The 23,334-nt window shown below is 41.5% G+C and overlaps 1 protein-coding gene across 3 annotated transcripts in view; it reads left to right on the forward strand.

Annotated features, from left to right (window-relative positions):
• DENND4C (DENN domain containing 4C) overlaps positions 1-23,334 on the forward strand; it is a 117,676-nt gene that overhangs the window by 79,745 nt on the left and 14,597 nt on the right. For all 3 annotated transcript variants that reach the window (XM_056519884.1, XM_056519894.1, XM_056519904.1), the window contains 15 exons: positions 2,952-3,096; positions 3,361-3,536; positions 3,847-3,947; positions 4,191-4,406; positions 4,608-4,753; positions 5,699-5,734; positions 5,839-5,969; positions 9,983-10,115; positions 10,776-10,982; positions 12,912-13,040; positions 13,430-13,571; positions 18,141-18,287; positions 19,225-19,383; positions 21,449-21,586; positions 21,954-23,077. In XM_056519884.1, coding sequence (XP_056375859.1) covers positions 2,952-3,096; positions 3,361-3,536; positions 3,847-3,947; positions 4,191-4,406; positions 4,608-4,753; positions 5,699-5,734; positions 5,839-5,969; positions 9,983-10,115; positions 10,776-10,982; positions 12,912-13,040; positions 13,430-13,571; positions 18,141-18,287; positions 19,225-19,383; positions 21,449-21,586; positions 21,954-23,077 — 3,130 coding nt within the window. The remainder of the gene's footprint in view (positions 1-2,951; positions 3,097-3,360; positions 3,537-3,846; positions 3,948-4,190; positions 4,407-4,607; positions 4,754-5,698; positions 5,735-5,838; positions 5,970-9,982; positions 10,116-10,775; positions 10,983-12,911; positions 13,041-13,429; positions 13,572-18,140; positions 18,288-19,224; positions 19,384-21,448; positions 21,587-21,953; positions 23,078-23,334) is intronic.

The raw sequence follows: 23,334 nt of genomic DNA on the forward strand, positions 1-23,334 counted from the left end.
TGGATGAAATTATTTCTGAAGCTACGGGAGGTAAGAGTTCTCTGCTTCCACAGAACAGGTCTCGGCGCTCGGAGCCCCGCCGGAAGTCGACTTCTTTTCAGTCCTTTCGGTCAACGGCTCCAGGTCGTCCCTCCAAGCAGGCACAGCCTCCTCCTCATAGAGCACCCTCTTTCAGGGCACGTCCATCATGGAAGTCGGGCAACCAATCTGGAGGTTTTGCTGCCAAATCGGGTACCCGTAAGCCTGCCTCTTCCTGAAGGGGCGCCCCCACCCACGTTGGGTGGGAGGGCGGCTGTCTCTTTTCCAGAACATATGGCTGTCTCATGTCGAGGATGCCTGGGTGCGAGATGTTATTTCAGGAGGCTACCGCATGGAATTCTCTTCTCTCCCAAGACACCGTTTCTTTCAATCCCGCCCTCCTCAGTCCCCTTCCTTGGCGGCGGCTTTTCAGACTGCTCTGCATTCTCTCCTCTCCCAGGGAGTGATAGTGCCGGTTCCACTGTTGGAACGTGGATCAGGGTTCTATTCGAATCTCTTTGTCGTTCCCAAAAAAGAGGGTTTGGTCCGTCCCATTCTGGACCTTAAGTTGCTCAATCGCCATCTGCGCCTCCGTCTTTTTTGGATGGAGTCCCTCCGGTCTGTGGTGGCCTCCATGGACCAGGGCGAGTTTCTTTCTTCGGTGGATATCAGAGACGCCTATCTCCACATTCCGATCTTCCCAGCGCATCAGCGTTTCCTTCATTTCGCGGTGCCGGAGGGTCATTTTCAGTTTTTGGCGCTCCCGTTGGTCTAGCCATGGCTCCCAGGGTCTTTACCAAGGTCATGGCGGAGGTCGTTGCCATCCTTCGCAGCCGGGGGATCTCCATCCTCCCCTACCTTTTGAGCCCCTTAGGAATACCTCCCTTCGTATTCTCTCGTGGAAGGTCGCTTTTCTCATTGCCATCACGTCTATCCGGAGGGTCACGGAACTGGCGTCACTTTCCTGCCGTTCCCCACTTTTGGTGCTTCATCAGGATAGGGTGGTATTCTGCCCACCTCCCTCCTTCCTGCGCAAGGTAGTTTCCTCTTTTCATGTCAACGAGGAGATCGTTCTTCCTTCCTTTTGTCCTTCTCCTTCCAATGCCAAGGAACGTTCTCTTCACACCCTTGACGTGGTCCGGGCAGTTCGGATTTATCTGTTGGTCACCTCCTCTTTTCGCCAGGGGGACTCCTTTTTCATGATTCCTGAGGGTAGTCGTAAGGGTCTTCCGGCTTCCAAGACAACCATTGCTCGGTGGATTAGCTCGGCCATTTCAGAATCGTACTGCCCAAGGCCAAGGAGCCACCCTTTGGGGTGACGGCGCATTCCACGCATTCTGTTGGGGCTTCTTGGGCTCTCCGTAATAGGGCTTCGGCCCTGCAAGTAAGGCGGCCACCTGGTCGTCCTTGCATACATTTGCAAAGTTATATCAAGTACATACTTTTGCGTCGGCTGATGCTAGTTTTTGCCGCAAGGTGTTGCAGGCGGCAGTAGCATCCTCCTCTGCTTGATTTTGGGTTGAGTATTTTTCTCCCCACCCTGGGGACTGCTTTGGTACGTCCCACGGTCTGGGTCCCCCAATGGTTTCCGACCGAGAAAAGTAGATTTTTTATGCTTACTGTAAAATCTTTCTTGGAGGATCCATTGGGGGACACAGCGCCCACCCACAGTTTCGGTAGAGTTTTTCGTTTGTTCTGTCCGAGAGATGATTCAGTGTGTTTCTTTTGTCTGTTTCTCTCGGACTTTTGCTGTTTTTTTTTCTCTTTTTTTGTCAGTTGCCTCCTATTGCTTTGAGACTAAACTGATGAGCTCAGGGCCAGTAGGCAGGGTATAGCCTGCTGGGAGGAGCCGAACCTTTTTTGTTTGCCTAGTGTCAGCGCCTCCTAGCGGCAAGAGCATATACCCACGGTCTGTGTCCCCCAATGGATCCTCCGAGAAAGATTTTACGGTAAGCATAAAAAATCTACTTTTTTTAATTAACTGGTGCCAGAACGTTGAGCAGATTTGTAAATTACTTCTATATAAGAATCTTAATCCTTCTATTACCTATCAGCTGCTGTATGCTCCACAGGAAGTTCTTTTTTTTTTTTTTTTTTCCTGGTTGACCACAGTGTTCTCTGCTGACACCTCTATCTGTCTCAGGAACTGTAAAGAGCAGAAGCAAAGCCCCATAGCAAACCTATCCTGCTCTGGACAGTTCCTGAGACACAGACAGGTGTCAGCAGAGAGCACTGTGGTCAGACAGAAAAATAAATTTAAGAAGAAAGGAAATTCCTGTGGAGCATACCATCTGATAAGTACTGGAAGGTTAAGATTTTTATATAGAAGTAATTTACACTAGCTGATTAAAAAAAATTGTTTTTCACCAGAGTAACCCTTTAATTCCCCCCCCCCCCCCCCCCCCATAAAACTTGGGCAGATAGTATTTCTTTTCATGTTAATCAATGTGTCATGTTCTCTTAGTTATGGATATTGAGGCTATAATTTTGCACCATCCTTTTTGAATAACCCTGTATTATATGATGTACAATAGAAGCACAATAACAAAATATCATCAGCACTGGATCTTTAACGTGAAGGACACAGATGATGCTCGATGGACCCTATTGATTTTAATAAGGTTTAATGGGTTTCTGTAAAGGTGGATGGTATATTACCAAACATTATAGAACTACAGGCAGCACAGTTCTGTCATGGAATTTTTCGTGGAATCTGTGATAGACCTCTGAAGCACGTGCAAACCAAGTCATAATGTGTTCCCGACATATAAAATAATTTATAAAAAAAACTCTTATCATTAGGTTAGAAACTACCCTAAAAGGTTATATTTTGTATAGGTATAGTTTGTGGTATTTAATTTTGGATATGATTTGATTATACAGAAGTGTAAGATGTTTTAAGATAATTTTCTCTTTTTCTTTCACCTTTGTAGCGGTGCAAACTTTAGTACCTTACTAATGAGCTTGGGACCAGAAAACTGTGCTACGTTGTTGCATTTTGTCCTCCTAGAAAGCAAGATACTTTTGCACTCCCTTAGGCCAGCAGTTCTGACTGGAGTAGCAGAGGCCGTTGTAGCTGTAAGTTTTTCAATCTTTTTTTGATGTCCGTATTACGGATTTTGAATTTGGTCAGTGATCTGCTTAATTGGCTTTGGTGTGAAAACAATTTCCAGACTTCTACAGTAATGCTGATTTTATAGTGAATTTGAGAGGTTTTTTTGTCAAAATAATAAATCATTGCTTATTTTTCCCCCCTTTCCCAAGTTTGGTTAATGTTTTGTGATCATGGATATGATGAGTTTTGCATTGTTTCTAAATATGGGTTTTACTTTTTGTTTGCAGATGATATTTCCTTTTCAGTGGCAGTGCCCTTATGTCCCTCTGTGCCCATTATCTCTGGCAGGAGTGCTCAATGCCCCACTCCCTTTTATTGTTGGAGTAGATTCCCGATACTTTGACCTGTCTGACCCTCCCCAGGATGTAGTCTGCGTTGACTTGGATACTCGTATGATCTACATGTAAGTGCTTTACTCCTGCTACTATTTCAAACTATAAAAGAAACAATGCTTTTGGGTGAAAAAGTATGTAATTAAATGAGTATATATTATAGGAGGAAGAAAAATCATAGATGTCTTTACTTACATATGTACTGTTACAAGGCAGACACAGTACTATGTAGTGTATGAGTTTTTTCCTGTCATGTGTTGCTTCAAGCTGTAAGTGAATCCTAAACTGGCTAAGTAACAGATAAAGAACTGGTCAGTAATTTGTTCAGTCCAGGTTGGCATTAAATCTGTTATTTGACTTATGTTTGTGTTATTTTTACAGGTCAGAGGATAAGAGAAACTTAAGCTGGAAACAACTTCCAAAGAAACCAGTTAAGAGCCTCCTCAGTATTCTAAAAAAGCTCCATCCCCAGCTGTTGACAGGTAAATTGTTGCTTTCCATCATTTTGTGCTTTAATTTCAAGCTAAATTGTTCCAATCCAACTTGCACATGGTTTGGTTGGATTGGAACGTATGAGGCAATATATCTGTTTTACCAAAACAAAACCTCTGAACATTTTATTTGCTTATACTGAAAGTGCACTTCATGTTCCCAGCTCTAAACATTTCTGTATAGTATCATATTATCACACTGTTTCTCGAAAAAAAGCATGCTATTTTTTTCAGTCCACCGACAAACTCAGGAGAGTGCAATAGAAATGACTCCCATCGAAGCTGACTTCTCCTGGCAAAAGAAAATGAGGGAGCTTGAAATAGAGATTCAAGAGGCATTTCTCCGTTTCATGGCATCAATACTAAAAGGCTACAGGACTTTCTTGAAGCCCATCACAGAGGCGCCATCAAAGAAGGCCACTGCTGCAGAATCTCTCTTTGATCGTCAAGGTATATAACCCAGAATATGTGAGGTGTCTTCATTTATAACATTTAACCATTTTTTTCCCCGATTTTTTTGTAGAGTTATTTGGGCGCTTATGTCTGCCAAGTCTTTTGTAGATTTTGTTTGTATAGATAGTTTACATACAAGCACTTGTTGGAGACTTGGAACTAGGTTGTTAATTGTACATTTTCTATCTATTATTGCAGGTTTTCTGAGAAGTAGGGATCGTGCTTACATGAAGTTTTACACACCCTTAATGACAACACAGATCTTCATCCGTTTCATTGAAGAGTGCAGCTTTGTTAGTGACAAAGACACCAGCCTGGCTTTTTTTGATGACTGCATTGAAAAGGTATTAAAAGAAAAAAAAATGCCACATAATACAAAGTTAATGGAAGATTGTGTAGATGATAGTCATGATACTATACTGTACTAAGTAAGGGCAGCATAGCATAGTGACAGGTTAGCTGTACTGTTAATGCAAAATAAATAAAAAATATTGTACCATTTAGCCAATGAAGTTTACAAAGTATGCAGTGGGCTGACCAATGATCACTGGCTGCCATGTATCTGCATGTATACACCTACTCTTGTAAGGAGATGAAAATGTACACAACTATAAATCTGCTGTATTCTTTAACCATCATATTTTGGGTTGGCCCTGATTTTTTTGGTGTGTCTTTTGCTGTTTCAGAATTCAGAATAAAATGTATGTTTTATAATAAACTGACAACAATTCTTAACCTTTTTATGTTCTGTATTGACCATTGGATGTTGGGTTCTTGTACAGAGACTGTAGTTGTATACAGTATCTTAATTGATTATCTAACCAAGTGGTAAGATTCTTGTTTATCTGACAGTATGTCAAAAGATTGTGTTTTTGTATAAAAGTTGAGTAACTTTTTAAATACAATACTTAACTTGTCTAGCTTACATAGCTGCAGTCTTAGTTATGCTGGTTGTTTTTAGAATCTGTAATAGCTTTTAAATAGACACACTCCTAGCAGTTAAGCTGAGTTACTACAATGCACTTCTCTGTGTGCCACTGCATTCTTTGAGAGTTAGTTTTACTGCATTTTTTACTGTATTTCAATAATAGAAACTACAATTCAGGGAATGTAAATTATCAGAACATGCTCCATACTGAGAAAGCAGGGAGCATGAGAATGTGTAAGCTGGTGAATGCAACTGTAGAATATAATGCAGTACAATATAAGGAAAACAAGTTAGTTTTGTAGTTGTGGAACTCCCATATTTTTATATCATTAACATGCATAATTCTCTGTTTTGTTTTCAGCTTTTTCCTGACAAAGGGAATGAAAAGGGAGACAAGGTATGTGTCACTATCTCCACTTTAGCACGAATTTTAAATGAGATTGATTTTCTTTCTTTTCATCTTTTTTACACTGTTAATTGACATAATTTTCTGCCTGACAGGTAGACCAGGAATTCCCAGAGGACACCCGTTTGATAGAGCTGGATGAGTCTCAGAAAAGTGAGCACACGGTATTTATAATGCCACCTGAGCCGCTACCAGAGGATGGTCCTGATCCAGCTCCAAAATATAGGTAAGGAATTAACCTCACTTTGCAAATTGATCCCTGCCTCGCAGCTCAGTGAGCCGGAGCACAGCACAAGAATCCAGAAAGGCAAAGTAAATCCAGCTTACGAAGAGCTGGATCTTTTGCCTCACTTTGCAAACTGTAACGGGCCCAGCCTGTAACCTGACACTGCCGGTCAGCCTATAACGTGCCAAGGCGGGACATTACTGCAGCCGTCAATTAGCTAAGCGCAGTGTGACATGTCAGGCCCCAAAAGTGGGAAGATGACTGGGACCCCAGGACATGCTGTATCTAGGTCCCTGACGTCCTCTATCTTGGCCACTTTGAGTCTTCTATTCCAATTCTTACTTAGCAAGCTCAGTTATGTCTTCTATAGCCAGAGGAAGGGCATTGCATCCCAAAAGTCTGCTACTTATGGTTATATATACAGTGTTTTGGGATATCGAGGATAAATACTAAAAGCCATATGCAAATACTCACCTTGATTTGCTGACTTTACAGTATTGGATATAAATATGTGGATTGAAGCGTACCTGCATCTGATAACATGAATATCAAGCATTGACATAGATGTAATAACCCATAAAATAAAGTTTTTTTTGAGTGTGCGAATGACTCTACATTGAAAAGGTGGCCACATCATGACTACTTTATATAAAAAAGCACCTTGTCGTAAGAAAAATGCATGGTTGAGTGCTTATCTCTGTCTATGGGATCCAGATGTGCGGATAGCCTTAAATTATGAAAATATTTAGAGCAGGGAGAGAACGTGCTTAGTGATTGGTTGGGGTCTAAATGCTCAAACCCTGAGTACTCAAAACTTTTGAAATGTCTATGACTTCTCAGAATGTTTTTTCAAATTACGGTACTCATTTAAAGGTTATGGCTTTTAGGATGCGGAAATGCGGGTATTCAGGCATAGAAAGACAGAGCTGATTTTTTTTTTTTTTTTTCAGAACAGCACTGCAACTGTACTCAGGTTGTGTGTGATATTTCAGCTCAGTTCCATTGAAGTTAATGGAGCCAAGTTGTAGCATCACACACAACCTGTGAACAGACATAGGGGGAGATTTATCAATAATTGTCTATTTTAGATCAAATTTCCACCTTTTTTTTTGTCTATACTTTGACTAGCGTGCGCCTTATTCATCAATAATGTGCAGCGTAATGATGAATAAGGTGCAGCTCTCCTATAGCGTGAAAAGTTGTCTAACGTACACCTTTTCTAAGGAAGAGTCAGACCAACAACCAGAGGCCTGGGTTCTCAACCCGTGGTACATGTACCCATAGGGGTACACCACGGGTTGAGCGTTGGTATGCAAAAACGCCCACAAATACTGGACATGCACTGGCAAGTACTTGTCAGCGCATAGCCGGGCAAACCTCAGCTGTTGCAAAACTACAATTCTCAGCATGCAGTGACAGAAGGGCATGCTGGGACTTGTAGTTATGCAACAGCTGGAGGCACACTACTATGACTTTCAGCATGCCCTCTGACTGTCCATGCAAGCTGGGGGTGGTAGTTAAGCAACAGCTTGAAGCACACTGGTTGCAAAACACAGAGTTTGTTACATAACTCAGTGTTTCCCAACCCGTGTGCCTCCAGCTGTTGCAAAACTAAAACTCCCAGCATGCATGGTTTGTCAGTGCATGCTGGGAGTTATAGTTTTGCAACAGCTGGAGGCACACGGGTTGGGAAACACTGAGTTAGAAAACAGATAATGTTTCCCAGACAGTGTGCCTCCAGTTGTTGCAAAACTACAACTCCCAGCATGCCCAGACAGCCGAAGGGAATGCTGGGAGTTGTAGTTTTGCAACAACTGGAGGAGAACAGATTGGAGACCACTGTGTAGTGCTCTCCAAACTGTGGCCCTCCAGATGTTGCAAAACTTCAAGCATGCCCAGACTGCCTAGGCATGCTGGGAGTTGTAGTTCGGCAACATCTGCAGGGCCAGATGTTACAGAACTACAACTCCCAGCATTCCTGGACTATCTGGGCATGCTGAGAGTTCTAGTTTTGCAACATCGGGAAGAAAACTGATTGGAGACCACTGCACAGTGGTCTCCAAACTGTTGCCCTCCAGATGTTGTGAAACTACAACTCCTAGCATGTCTAGACAGCCAAAGGCTGTCTGGGCATGCTGGGAGTTGCAGTTTTGAAACTCCTAGAAGCAGCAGCGAAGATTAGTGACGATCTTCACTGCTGCCTCTGATGCCGACGCCGACGCTGCCCCATTGCCTCCACCATCCCCGGTTTTATAATTACCTGTTCCCGGGGCCTGTGCTACTTCTGGCTTCTGCGTCGTCCTGCGGGCTGCGTAGCGCAATGACAAGTGACGTCCTCAACGCGACGTCACTGTCAGTGCGCCCCCGGAGCCAGAAGTAGTGTGGACCCCGTGAACAGGTAATTATAAAACCGGAGATGGGGGAGGCAATGGGGCAGCGGCGGCGGTGGTGGTTGGACTAGGGAGGACCCCAGGACGGCAGGGGAGAGAAGCGGGCGGCGGCAGCTGCAGGGGGGTGCAGCGGGGGCCTGGGCCCCTTTACTGGAGTACGGGCTGTACCCCCCTGACGGCGGCCCTGGCTGCATACAAGGGCCTGATACTAGTATCAGGCCCTTGTATGCTAGTGTGCATGGACAGCCCGACCGCGCTCAGATCTATAAGAACGAGTCAGATCTGTGACTGAGCACCGGCCCTGGATGTGCGAGACGTAGAACTTTTTGTTACGTTTACTGTGTGGTGGTGTAGCATAGCAACAAATAATTATTTGCCTGAGAAATAGCAACTTTTCAGGAAAGTCGCAAATAATAAATACGTGACCACTGCATGGTCATAAATAAAATGGTCTACATTTAGGCAGAAAAGGAAAAAGTATCTATAATCAAAGACACGAGAAAGTTGCTAAAAAGCCCGCTAGCGCCTGAATAGCGGAAAAAAATAGACAAAACAAAATGTTCTAAAGGCAATGATAAATCTCCCCCATGGTGCCAGTTTGTGGAAGAAATTAGCTCTATTTTTCTATTCCTTGCCATCCCCTTTAAGGGTGAATACAGAAATCATTCTTGGTCCTTGAAGGCCATTTACACAGGCTGTTCATTTACTATTATTATAGCAGACAAACACTTATTTGACAAATATCTTTTGTGCAACAGTTAATATGATAATTTGTCCCCCATATAAGGAGGTTTTTGTCCTGCAACACAAAATAATAATAAAAGTCTGCACAAATGATTGTAAGTTATGAATGATCATTCTTGCAGCTGTTCACATTGTGACAATTGTCCAGTGTAAATGGCCCTTTAACTGGTGCCAGCCAACTTGCAATGTTGACGATTGGTTCTTATAACAGGCAATTATCTGCCCACGTAAAGTGACCCTTACAAACTTCTCCTTGTTTGGTCTTTAAAATGGTATTCCAGCACCTTAAAAAAAATGTAGCCCCTGTCCATAGGATAGGTGATAAGTGTCTGATGTGGGGGGCCCCTGAATCTCCAAAATGGGGCTCTGGCTCTCTCCATTGTGTTGGCACGTGCTCCATACATTTTTTTTAATTGGAGCCCCAGAGATACCCAAATGTCTCTGGCTTGCCTATGGACAATGCTTGGCCTGGTGCCGACACACCCGCTCCATGTATGGGTCAGGGAAGGTCCCAACATGTTTTCACTGCTGGAATGCTCCTTTAAACTAGCTTATATGGGCTTTTCTGGGATTTATGTATATCTTATGTATTTTAGGCATAGGTGCGATTTAAGAGGTTATCTGGGGATAAAAAATTGAAAATGTCATTTGTTACAAAATTAAAAAGAACCTATACCCACCTGTCCCTGTAGGAACTGCCCTGCTCAGCCAATGACTTGCTGCAGGGACAACACGTCAGCAGCAACTAGGAAGTAGCCAAGAGGATTGGCAACTGGGAGCGTTTGCTTCTGGATAACCCCTTTTAATATCATGTATATAAAGTGAATTCCACCTTTTAGAAAAGTGCACTGATGGTAATTTGTATATCTTGCCATTTAGCTACAAAAGCTTTCCAAGGCTTGACTATGCCCTTTTTGATCGGACACGTGAGCAGTATCTGTCCTTCAATGGAAATCCAAAAGCAAAGAAAGTGGCAAGCAGCCCTACCTTTATTGCTAAAAGGACCAAACAGGCAAGTTTACTCTCAATTTATGAATTTCTTTCTTTAAAGCTTTGCCAGTTTTACAGCTTTGCGTTTATTTAAAGGGGTACTCCGGTGGAATTATTATTTTTTTTTTTTTATCAACTGGTGCCAGAAAGTTAAACATATTTGTAAATTACTTCTATTAAAAAAAATCTTCATCCTTCCTGTACTTATTAGCTGCTGAATACTACAGGGGAAATTCTTTTCTTTTTGGAACACAGAGCTGTCTGCTGACATCATGAGCACAGTGCTCTCTGCTGACATCTATGTCCATTTTAGGAACTGTCCAGAACAGCATATGTTTGCTATGGGGATTTCCTTTTACTCTGGACAGTTCCTAAAATGGACAGAGATGTCAGCAGAGAGCACTGTGGTCATGATGTCAGCAGAGAGCACTGTGTTTCAAAAAGAAAATAATTTCCTCTGTAGTATTCAGCAGCTAATAAGTACAGGAAGGATTAAGATGTTTTAATAGAAGTAATTTACAAATCTATTTAACTTTCTGGCACCAGTTGATTTAAAAAAAAAAAAAAAAGTTTTTCACCGGAGTACCCCTTTAAGGTTACTAATGGTCAAACTCAGATTACATGTACCAGGCTCATGTAATAAAACATTCTAATGTAGAATGAAATTGTATTTTTATTCTAGGAGATTAAAACTGCACATAAACTAGCCAGGAAGCACAGCACCAATGCGAATAGTTGGCCCAAAAACTTGTTCAGCCAGTGTTTCAGTCTGTGGTTCATCTGTCTACCGGTGTACGTCAAGGTCTCTCACTCAAAGACTCGAGCACTTCAGAAATCCTATGAGGCTTTGGTAAAAATGAGGAAGACTGAGGTGGATCCACTGGATGAGGTGACGACACATACAAAACCATCTTTTAGATTACTCTTGAGATAGAGATATATATTTGTCAATGTTATAAATGGCTTTTCCATGAATCTTTTAATTCAACAAATAATAGTTGCAGAAGCTCCTGTCTTGCTGACTATAGGAAATGTATCATTAGAGAAATGTGTAATATTTAAATCTGGGTTTTATTAGAAATATTCTTTTTTTTATTTGTTGGAGTATTTTCCGTTTTCATACTGGCCTCTGGAACAGTCATAATAAGCTTATATTTCTGTTCTCTAGCTAACTTCCCAGATTTTCTGTATGTACAGGTGTAGGATGAGGCAACTCTGAGCATGGGCAAGTTGATAACTGCAGATTTAAGCAGCTGTCTAAAAGAAAGACTGTCTCTTTTGCTCATAGCAACCTATCACAGCAATGCTTTCATATGTTAACTAGGTTTGGTAAAATGAAAGCTGAGCTGTGATTGGTTGCCGTGAACACAACCAGACAGTTTATGCCCTCAGACAGATTTATAAATTTGGCCCAATGTACCAGAATTCAGACACTAATCATAAATGCCTTGCACCATATATATTATTAGTTTATTTCTTTTTAAAAACTTTTGTAGAATGGGAATTTGGTTTCACAGAAAGTGGGGACATGTCATAAAATGGAGCCAACCAATTGGGGGTACAAAATGTGTCAAAAGCATCAAAAGATGCACAAAATGTATGCAACAGCATTATAAATCTGTGATAAATCTGGAGCATTGTTAGGGCTCATATTTGATGCACAGGATTTGAAGCTGTCTTCAATCATTTAGTTTACATTGAAATCTGCAGTAGGAAATCCTGCATGTCAAATCTGCACAGGATACTGTATGTGTAAATAGACCCTAAGGGCTCGTTCACACGTACAGTATCCTGCGCAGGAATTGTAACTGCAGATTTGAAACTCTGCTCAGTCATTTAGCTTACACTAAAATCTGCAGTAGAAAATCCTGCGCATGAAATCTGTGCAGGATACTGTATGTGTGAACACACCATAAGGGTAGGTCACACTTAACAGATCCGTAGCATATTCTATGTTGCGGATCCGCCGGTGACTCGACCCATAGTGACCCAGGGGGCGGGGTGAGGCGGGGCAACAGCTGGAGGCACACTATGGGTCAGGTCACTGACGGATCCGCAATATAAATTACGCTGCGGATCCTACCCTAAGGGTACGTTCGCTCATACACGATCTGCTGCATATTTTATGCAACTGATTTTACTACTCATTAACTTTAATGGGTAGCAAAATCAGCTGCACAAAATATGCAACAGATCCTGTATGTGTGAACGTACCCTAAAAGTCACACAGCAAAATGTCATATTGACAAGTCATCTTTGTGTATCTATATTGCTTATATTGTTAAATACACCCTAAGGCTATTTTGACTTGCCTAGTAGATATAATGAATCCACGCTTGTTATTTAATATCAGTTTAGGAACTGAGACACTTTTAGCTATGTTGTAGGCTTCAGAGTTAACTGTAATGTTAAAGGGGTATTCCAGGCAAAAACTTTTTATATAGATCAACTGGCTCCGGAAAGTTAAACAGATTTGTAAATTACTTCTATTAAAAAATCTTAATCCTTCCAATAGTTAGTAGCTTCTGAAGTTTTCTGTCTAACTGCTCTCTGATGACTCATGTCCCAGGAGCTGTGCAGTTCCTATGGGGAAATTTTCCCATCATGCACAGCTCCCGGGACGTGACATCATCATAGAGCAGTTAGAAAATTTCAGAAGCTAATAACTATTGGAAGGATTAAGATTTTTTAACAGAAGTAATTTACAAATCTGTTTAACTTTCTGGAGCCAGTTGATATATATAAAAAAGTTTTTGCCTGGAATACCCCTTTAAATTTGGTTTGCATACGTTTGAAGCTTTTTGCTATTTTCCAATAGGTGTGTTACAGAGTTGTAATGCAGCTGTGCGGTCTATGGGAGAACCCTGCTTTGGCTGTAAAGGTCCTATTTGAAATGAGAAATGCTAAAATTCAGCCCAATGCGATTACGTATGGTTATTATAACAAGGTATGTAACATTTGTGTGGCCTACTTTACTAATAAAAATGTATCATTCTGGTTGTAAATGGAAAAGGTAATAATATAGGTGACCCTGTTATGATTGTACATGATCTTATTTAGTCCAAGTCAAAACTACAATGTGTAGTTACTTATGTCTTGTTACTGTATATATTTTTAGCAAATCTAAAACCTTTTCTGCTATGTTGGCAGGTTAGCTTACTCAGCAGTTAATTACAAATTAGTAAGAAAACCGTAAAAATCTGCACCATTTTCTTTATTACATAGGGAACATATGACAAGATGTGATGACTAAATGGCCCTTGTTTGTAAAATAAATGACATGGCTTTATATTTGTTGTGGTAAGGCTGGTGTGACTGTGTGCATTATTGTTGAAGGTTGTGCTGGTGAGTCCATGGCCAAGCAGTAAACGCAGTGGGAATTTCCTTTGGACAAAGGTCCGGAATGTGGTACAAGGTTTATCTCAGTTTCGAAAACCAGTGAAGGCAAAATTGGTCCCCAAAGCTTTGTCAATACCAGGTACTGACTGTAAGGTGCTTTCTTAATGGTTTGCATGTTCATTCTTATATACATTTTTAATATGATAAATGTTGAAATTATTCTGTACCTTCTGGCTATGTCTACTTTTTGTATTTTGTGTATTCCGGTGCTGAAATTGATCCGCTGAAAGAATGAATGAATGTTCATTCTTTCAGCAGAATTACGCATGCACTGCATTACTGTCAATGGTGATAGCGCAGGGCCGTGCAGTATTACTGCCGAAGGATTTCAGCGGCGGACACCAGATGAAATCTATGCTTGCGCAATTCTGTGAGCAGAAATTCTGTAGTAGGAATATACTCTTAGAACTCTCATTGTTTGCCAAAACTATTACTATTTTACTGACATTTGGTTGAATTGTTTTATTTGCTGTTAAATGGTTTACAAATAGAAGAGTCTATGTGAAATTATTTTGTGTGAAAGTGAATTATGGCTGATATAAAAACTATAAATCTGTGGATATTTCATTTTATGCCAGGTATAACTTTTTTATGCATTTGCAAGATTGCTGTGGAGATTTTGATTTCCAGACTGTACCATGCACTTACCATATAACTACTTACATCTAATAAAGTAGTTGGTATGCTTTTTTTCTCCAGTGCCCAAGGGTGGTGCTAAATTAATCTATTCCATTGGGTGATCACACTTGCTTTTTTATGTTGTTAAAGGGGTACTCCGGTGAAAAACATCTTATCCCCTATCCAAAGGATAGGTGATAAGATGTCTGATCGCTGGGGACCCCCGCAATTTCTGTGCCGGCAGACGTGGCGTCCAGAACACCGAATCTTGGAGCTTCCGTGTTGGGGACTTCACGCCACGCCCCCTCCATCCATGTCTATGGGAGGGGGCTTGACTGCTAGTACATAGCTGCCACGCCTCCTTCCATAGACATGAATGAAGGGGGTGTGGTGGCTGTAGTCGCCAGTCATCTGGCATGGAACGAAGTTCATTCCATGCACGGATGACTGGGGTCCCACGCTGGAGATCGTCGGGGTCCCACGAAGGATGATAAACACCGAAGGATAAAATCTTCTTCCCTATCCGAAGGATAAAATGTTTTTTGCCGGAGTTCCCCTTTAAAGTGCTGCAGGAAAGTAGTGATATAGCACAAAAAAGTTAAAAGGGAACTTGTCAGACTAAAAAAAGCAAACCAGTCTACTGGCCTCATCTTAAAGAACAGGGGGAGCTGAGCAGATTGATTTATATTGTTTTATAGGAAAATATTTAGTAGCAAGTGGCCGGTCACTATTTGATGTTTGATAGCTGTCGGTATATAGATGGGCATAGAAAGAGCTGTCAGTGATTTATTAGGACCGTTCACTAAACTAACTTTCCCAGTATGAATAGGAATTTACGTGATGCAAGTTATACATAATCTTTTCCCATCAGTTTCCTCCTCTGCTCTGTTGCCTGCATATGAGACTGTATTTTCAATACTACTGTTCCCTTTAAGGGAAATCATCTTTAAAAAATGTATTCATACTGAATAGGGCTGCACGATATATCGTAAAAGCAATCGAATCGCGATTTTTGCTTTTTGCGATACGGCCCCCCGGGAAAACATGCGATTATCTGCTCGGGCTCCCATGGCGGGGGCTGGGCAGAGCAGGTAAAAACTAATTTAAATACTAAAAGTCAGTGTTACCCAACCAGGGTGCCTCCAGTTGTTGCAAAACTACAACTCTTAGCATGCCCGGACCAGCAAAGGCTGTCCGGGCATGCTGGGAGTAGTAGTTTCACAACAGCTGGAGGCGCCCTGCTAGAAAAACACTGAGCTAAGGGTGCAGGGAGAAAAATAAAAAAACCTTCTGCTCACATGTCCCGGTCCCTGCAGATTCGTCTCCGTGCACTACGGAGTGTCCTCTCTTCTTAGTACAGTAAGACCTTTCCCTTTTCAGCGAATCACTGGCCGCAGTGGTGTCACGTGTCAAGCCAGTGATTGGCTGATGGGGAAAGGTCTTGTACTGCAGTAATACACTAGGTTTCCCGGGTCCCGCGGAAGATTTGAAATCCGCCTGGGAAACCCAGTGTATTACTGCAGTACAAGAATACAAGAGAGTGACAGGAGGGGGGGGGGGGGGGAATGCGACAGAAGGGGGGGGGGAATACGACAAGGGGGAATGTGACAAAAGGGGGGGGAATTTGACGAGGGGGAGGAGAATGTGACAAGGGGGGGGGAGAATGTGGCAAGGGGGGGATGTGACAAGGAAGGAGAATGTGACAAGGGGAGAATGTGACAAGGGAGGAGAATGTGACAGGGGTGTGTGACAAGGGGGAGGAGAATGTGACGGGGAGAATGTGACAGGGGTGTGTGACAAGGGGGAGGAGAATGTGACAGGGGGAGAATGTGACGGGTGTGTGACAAGGGGGGAGAATGTGACTTAGGCGGTGGGCATAAAATGGGTTGGTAGATGTGAAATGGAGGCGATTGGACATGAAATGGGGGGGGATTTCACCATTTTGTTTATTATATCGCAATCGCAATATTTAGGCCAAAAATCGCAATCGCACATTTTTCCCATATCGTGCAGCCCCAATACTGAACTATTCTTTGTACATCTTTTCAGGTAGTTTATTAAGGATTTATCTTTTAAAATTCTCAGCTTTACCATAGAAAAGCCATCAATATTGAATCAATGGGGGACTGACTCCTTGTACCCCTTCCCTTCAGCTGTTTAAAGGGGCCACAACACTCCTCCTAGCGCTACCGGTTCTTTAATGTTTACAGCTGTAAAATGGTTTGTAATTGTAAACGTTGTTCTTTTTTGTAATGATGTTACATGGTATTGCCCAGTTTTCCATCTCTACTTGAGTTACAAATTTTTATTGGATATGAAGTTGTAAACAGCACATTTTCTTTCCCCCCCTGTGGCATCCAGCTAGGGTCTCAGCCTTCTTACTTGTACTTCCATTTGCAAGAGGTAGAGTTACAGCAGCCAATTTTTTCAGGTGTGGAGAAATAATTCAGCCAAAGGGTCCTATATCGATGAATGGATTATACTTTCTCCCTATTTTTTCTGTGGCACATCATGTTAGAATTCTGATAAGATTTACAAATACTGACTGACTAGGGGACACACACATACACAGGATGTTCTGCGGATTTAAAGTTGTAAAATCTGCAATTGTGGATCCACAACTGCAAATTTTACAAGGCTGTTCTTATGTATTTTTTATTGCCTTGTAAAATCTGTAACTTTAAATCCACTGCAGATCCGGTGTGTGGATACACCCTAAGTGTATATACCACAAATTTCCCGCTGTGGGCTTGAGCAGAAAATCCACAGCAGACCCCTTTGTGGTCAATGTAATCTGATGCAGATTATCCGCTGCAAAAATGTCGCCATTCAAACCTGCAGTAATTAAACTGACCAGCACATCTATACAATGTCTAGTCTAAGTTTAGCCCAACCAGGTCTGAGGAAGCATGCCTGACGTGTGAAACAGCTGTCACCTGTTAGCTGTCTATACCAGACTTGAATCACTGTATGTGAAGTCTTAATAAAAGCTACCTCTTTTCACATCAACAGCAGTTAATGCAACCCTCTTTTTACTTGATGTATGTTCTCTGCACCTGCTGAACCTTTACATTAGTTTCGAGCCCCCCAGTTTGGCACAGGTTAGCGACTTGCTGAGTCTTGCACCCTTTAGCCTCCACTCTGTACTACATGCAGTTTTACATATAAGGGCTGTAGCTGACCACTGTACCTACTCTGCATATTTGATTAAAAATTAGTTGTCCTACTTTACTCCAAAATGTTACATGTGAATTATGACGCTATTTTTGAAAAATAGGATAACACCCCTTTTCTACCAAGCAAAATGCAAAGGCATCTAAAACTGATAATGTGGCACAAATAATGTGATAGTTTCCTGGCACACATTGCGCCAGAATACTGGCTCTTTTGTGATAGTATATTTACGTGAAGTATGGCAAAGAGTACATTACATTCCCTTGAAGCATATATTCTGACTCCTGGTTATGGTTATTCCACCTCTCCCCCTCCCTGGTAAATGAGAGGTCACACATCATATGTCTCTTCTGTTTTACTCATCCCTGGCTCTGTCTCTCCCCCTTCCTCTCTGTTTCCTGAGGGATTATGTTTCACATGCTGGGCAGTAGATTGTGCAGTGTACAGTAAACATGGTGAGAGGAGCTATGTGGTATGTAAAGACCGTGCGTATCTGCAGCCCTGCAATATACTTTATTAGACAAACATGCAGGCAGTTATAAATTGAAGCACTGTCTGTTACAAGGAAGAACTAAAATGGGAACGGTAGTTACGTAGTAATCCCACCCTCTGCAACCTATGGCAGCATCAAAACCGATAATGAAAAATAAATACTTCTGAACAATGGTGTTTATCACCTGGTGATCATTTTCATGCATACATACTTTTTGCATATTTTCATTACCTCAGAAACCAGCTTTAAGTTTTATTTTTCAGCTTTTCCCCACAATGTGATCACTTAATACATTTTTGCTTCTAGCATTAATAAACGCTGCCTTTGCATGGATGTTTCTTTTAACCCTTGTTGTCTCTTCAGCTTCTCAGAGTGCTGCACGTAGAAGTGATTTGGACATGGTGAGCCATCTTGGCGTGGATAATTCTAATGATGCTAACTCTGGGGAGCACGTTGTCTTCGTGCGGGATCTAATCAGACTTGATTCTACTGATAAGCATTCTAGTACAGGTATTCTCCTGGAGCTACTAACCTTACCCCAACCCTCAGCATTCACTTTATAATCTGATAGATCAGATGTTCTTAATATTATTATTTAGTGTGGCATGTTTAACAGAATGATCTTTGTGTGAGACATGTTTGGATAATTTTTTGTTTGTTCTTTATTTGTACTGTTTACTTGTGTAACATTGCATTATAAGTGCATCTATATCTCATAGAAAGATTAGTGATGTGCCAGGAAAAAAGATGCTCAGGATCTCCTTTTTCATTAGAGCAGGGAGCTGATGTAAAAGAGCATATCTCTATCTATGGATTTTAATGGTTACCATGTAATATTACCTTGAAGCAACCCCAGTAAGGGTATGTTCAAATTGCGAAATCTCTGCCTGAAGATATTCCGGGTCAGAGATGAGTGGCTGCCACAAAATTCCTTTGAAGCTAGGACCGTGTGGACCTGCACATTACCATTAATGGCAATGCAGTTGGCGTGTAATTCTGCCAAAAGAATCAACATCTTCATTCTATCTGCATGTAAATCTTGGTGATCTTCTGCAGAGTGGCCAGTGACTGGATGAATTCAACCAATCATACCATACACTTGTTTTTTCAGTCGACTGTCACCAAATCAAAATCCAACAAAATTTTTTGGGAAGTCTGCTGTCCATCGTTAATCGTTAATAATTATCAAATAGTGTTGCCTGAAATGGCTATAATATGCTAGTTTGGCTAACTTTTATATGTGTATCGGCGTCTTAAAGATAAGCTGTCAAGTTCTTGGCCCCTCGGCATCAGAACCTCCTCACTTTTATTTTACCAGGACTTGTGTGTGAGGCACCAGGAACCCAACATGCTCTCTGTATATTTATAAACATTTTTAGAATGTGAGGATTTGTGTTTGAGTAGAAAAAAAATACATTATAATTCCCATAATGAATGTGTCCTGCAGGGGATCAGGTCAATGAGGTGCCAGGATCCAAAGATGAACTTCCCAAAAAAAGCACTTCAATTCATGAAGAGCCGAAAGCTACAGTAGAAACTGATACTTCACAGTTAAATCACAATTCAGTGCAAAATGGAAACACACTCCAATCTGCTGATGTAATAGGTAAGCCATTTAATTATCTTTTTAGCTGGAGTGTAAAATCTACTCATAAGTTTGTTTTGCCAAAAAGTGTATGTAATGTGTTTAAATTATTTTATAACCAAATGTTGCACAAGAACATCAGACAGTAAAAATATTCTAAGGGATAAAAAATTTTAAGAAACTTCCTGGTAAATCTGTTTACATAGAACAGATAACCTTTCTGCTTTTAAAGTTTGTTATTTGCATACTTTTTCCAATGGAATTTACTTCGACAGTCTACATTATTCCTTCAGTTTGCTCCTGTTACAAGGATAGTGTCTTAAAGGAAAATGGTCACCCATTCACCAACACTAAACCCCAATACACCGGGTTATAGTGCAGGTGAATAGGAGACCGATGCTGGGTCCATAGCTCATATACTTACCTTCTGTCCGGCGTCCGTTCCCTCTGAAGATCGCCTTCTTTCTTCTGTGAACGTGACCAACGCCATGTGTATTCAAATCCAGCCGGCGGGCCCGCCTCTAGTGCACAATTCACAGAAGAAAGAAGCCTTTCTTCAGAGGGACTGGGCGCCAGACAGAAGGTATGGACCACGCATCGGTCTCCTGTTCACCCGCACCATAACCCGGTGTATTGGGTTTAGTGTGGGTAAATGGGTGACCATTTTCCTTTTAAAGAGTACCTCTCATGATCTTGTAAAATGTTATAATCTTCCCAGTTCACTGCCCCATCAGGATAAACCACCCCCTGCCTTTATTTTTATTTTTTATTTTTCTATCTTGATATTGCTCTGTATTTTCTGCTCAGTCTCAGTCAGATTCACAGACCGGGAAGGGGTGTTCCCCAGCAGGCATGACATTATCCAAAGTTATACAGGGGAGAACTTTCTCCCTTACTCTGCTTCACACAGCCCAGAGCAGTTCAGTGTGAGATGAGCTATGATTGGCTAAGGCTGCACACACACCCTCAGCACTCCAGACTGCATTTCCTGATTTTGGACTTCTGTCAGGCCAGCAGGAGTCCAAAGTCTGTGCAAGAGAGGGGGGGGGGGGAATGTGCTCTGGAAAAGTAGGGAGACGCCTAGTGGCAGATTTTTTAAACCCACATAAAACATAGAAAACCTCATTTTTTTTATTAAACAAAGTACTTTAGATTTTTTTATTTACCATAAGGTAAATAGCAAAAATTAGTTTTAATGACAGTGCCCATTTAAATGAAATCTGTCAGTTCTAGATAATGATCCAGTGTCAAAGGGTTTAGGATGCACCTCCCTCCTCTCCCGGCTTTGACTGATTGTGACAGGCAGGGTTCAGTGCTGGAAGCTGAGTACATCAATCAGTCAAGGCAGAGACTAGTGGGAGAGTGAAGAGGGGTGTATCTTGCAGTTCAGCAAAGCCTCTTAAAGTCCAAAGTTTCAGGCCTGTGTGATCTTCAGCTCCAGGGTGAAGAGACGTAGGCCAATACTGCTGAGGCAACTGTACAATGTTCAGCGAGGTTCCGTGCACAAATCTTTTTCTGATTAAATGACTCTTGCACGGAATTTTGCTGAGTATTGTGCAGTTGCCTTGGTAACTGTACGGCCTAGTGTGGCCTGCGTGCCGGAGCTGAAGATCGCTTGGGCCTAAAACTTTGGACTTGCATTTTAGGCTCTAAGCATTATCTATAGAGTTGACAGAAATAAAATAAAATAAAAAACAGTTGATTTTTTTCTTAAAACAGCACAACACTGATCCTCAGGTTGTGTGCGGTATGACAACCTGGCTCCATTCACTTCAATGGAACTGAGGACAGGTGTGGTGCTGGTTTTGGAAGAAGTCTTCTCTTTTTTTTTTTTTTTTTCCTGGAGTACCCCTTCAAGGTAGACCTAATCCAATATAATATCATACAGATTAAATGTTAAATATTCTGTGATTATGTGCAAGTGGTATAGAAAACTGTCAAGACATGTTTGCGACATAGAGCATGTATGTTGCCATGCCTTATTTTGTTAGATAACCATAATATATTGTAGTATTAATGATATCATTCTAATAGTTATACAGCATTATTAGTGAATTGACTTACGGTTCGTTTATTTGCATAACAGTAAATTCTGATGGCCAAAGTGAAAATCCATCGATAATCCCTGAGGTTAGAAGGTCACCAGAATCTCCTCCGTGTGGAAGCAGCATTGTTAAAGTGCCCTCTGGAATCTTTGATGCTACTGGAAGAAAAAGCAGTAGTGGTGAGCAATAATATTGTAAAATTCTCTGCTCAACTGATCATCCATGTCCCTAGTATCACAATTCTTGCTGAGAAAGTATAAAAGTATATGAGCAACACTTTTGGTGTTTCCTATTGGATCACCCAATACATTCCATTATTAGCTATGAGAACTTTGAAAACCTTGCCATCTGTTGAGTTGGGCTGGTAAAGTCTATGAAAAAAAAAAAATCATGACACTACTAATAAAATATCTAAAATGATGTAACATTCTAGTAAAAAGCTACATTCACTTAGTTGCGTAAACAAAGTCGATGATATGTGCAAGTATGTATTCTTATCTGTATGAAGCTTTTACCTATGTTTAATCAAGTTCTTTCTTGTTGCAGGAAATGTACCAATTCCTCTGCCCACTTTTCAGGATTGTGGAGATGATTCAGTGTTTATCAGTGATGCTCAGGCTAAGAAGTCAGGAGATAAGGTCCAGAAGAGACATAAGATGTTTGCTGAGAGAAGCTGCAGTTTTAGTACAGACAGTCGTGCAGGCATGATGCTGAAGAAAGGTAGTCTTGAAATGTCCACTAATGAAATTGCTATGAAGATGGCAGCTGATGCCAAGATACTTACTGCAGCATTATCAAAGACACCACCCCATCCACAGACTAGCAATGAATTTAGTTTTGATGCTATAGACAGCCCAGCTCCTAGTCAAAAAGCTGAAAGTCGGACTTGTGATCCAGAAATCCCTGTCATGCAGACTCCAGAGAATGTGGGTGAGGAAATTTTTGACCCCTTAGCTACTGTTAAAGAGGAAGCTACATCAGAATCACCTGAGTGTATAAACAGTGAAAACAAGAATGAAATGACTTCTTCTGTGAAGGACACAGACGAACCAAACAGGAGACATAGTTTTTATGAACTTCCCAAAACTTTAGAAAGGGAAGGAGTGGAGAAAGGGCTTGATCCATTATCACTGCTGGCATCAGAATCTGTGGAAGATGATCTCTCTCCTGCTGAGGAGAAAACTATCTCCCCTGTGGTAGCACGTAACCTAGCTGATGAAATTGAAAGTTATATGAATCTGAAAAGCCCCCTTGGAAGTAAATCTTCTAGTATGGAACTTAGAAGCAAGGATTCTGCTAAAGAAAGTGGGAATCCTAGCCAAAGCACAATAGAAAGGAGATCTAGTCTGCCTACTGACTCCATCCCTCCCCCGGACTTGCAGGGTGAAAATCAGAAAAACTCAGTATCCAGGTCCAAAACATTTACAACAACTCCAAAACATCACCAAAAAACCCAAACTGCACGTTCACTCTCACTAACAGCACTTGTTCGTAACAGTCAGCATGGTTCACTGGGTTCAGTGGTAAACTCCATTCCTGGACTTAAGTTTGACAACCTTTTGACTGGGCCCAAAATGGACGTGCTAAAGTCTAGTATGAAGCAAGCCGCTAATGTAGCCAGCAAAGTGTGGGGAGCAGTGGCGTCTGCATATAGCTACTCTGATGATGAGGTGAGTGGTGTGTTATTGGCTATCACAGCCATACAAGGACAGTAACCAGCACTAGAAATATAGTTTTAGTTAAATGACTAGACAGAACACATAAGTAAAAAGGATTGTAATGCCCTTCCCTGTTATTGAATCCTTTCCTTTCGTGATATTATTTGTGAAGTTCATAATCTATTTTGAAGAAAAGGTTTGCTTTTGGTTGACCCTAAAGATATATGTTTCCATAAATTAGCTGCTTCATTGTAATGATAGTCACTGAG

This window comes from Hyla sarda, chromosome 1 (assembly GCF_029499605.1).
Source record: "Hyla sarda isolate aHylSar1 chromosome 1, aHylSar1.hap1, whole genome shotgun sequence".
Lineage (NCBI taxonomy): Eukaryota > Metazoa > Chordata > Amphibia > Anura > Hylidae > Hyla > Hyla sarda.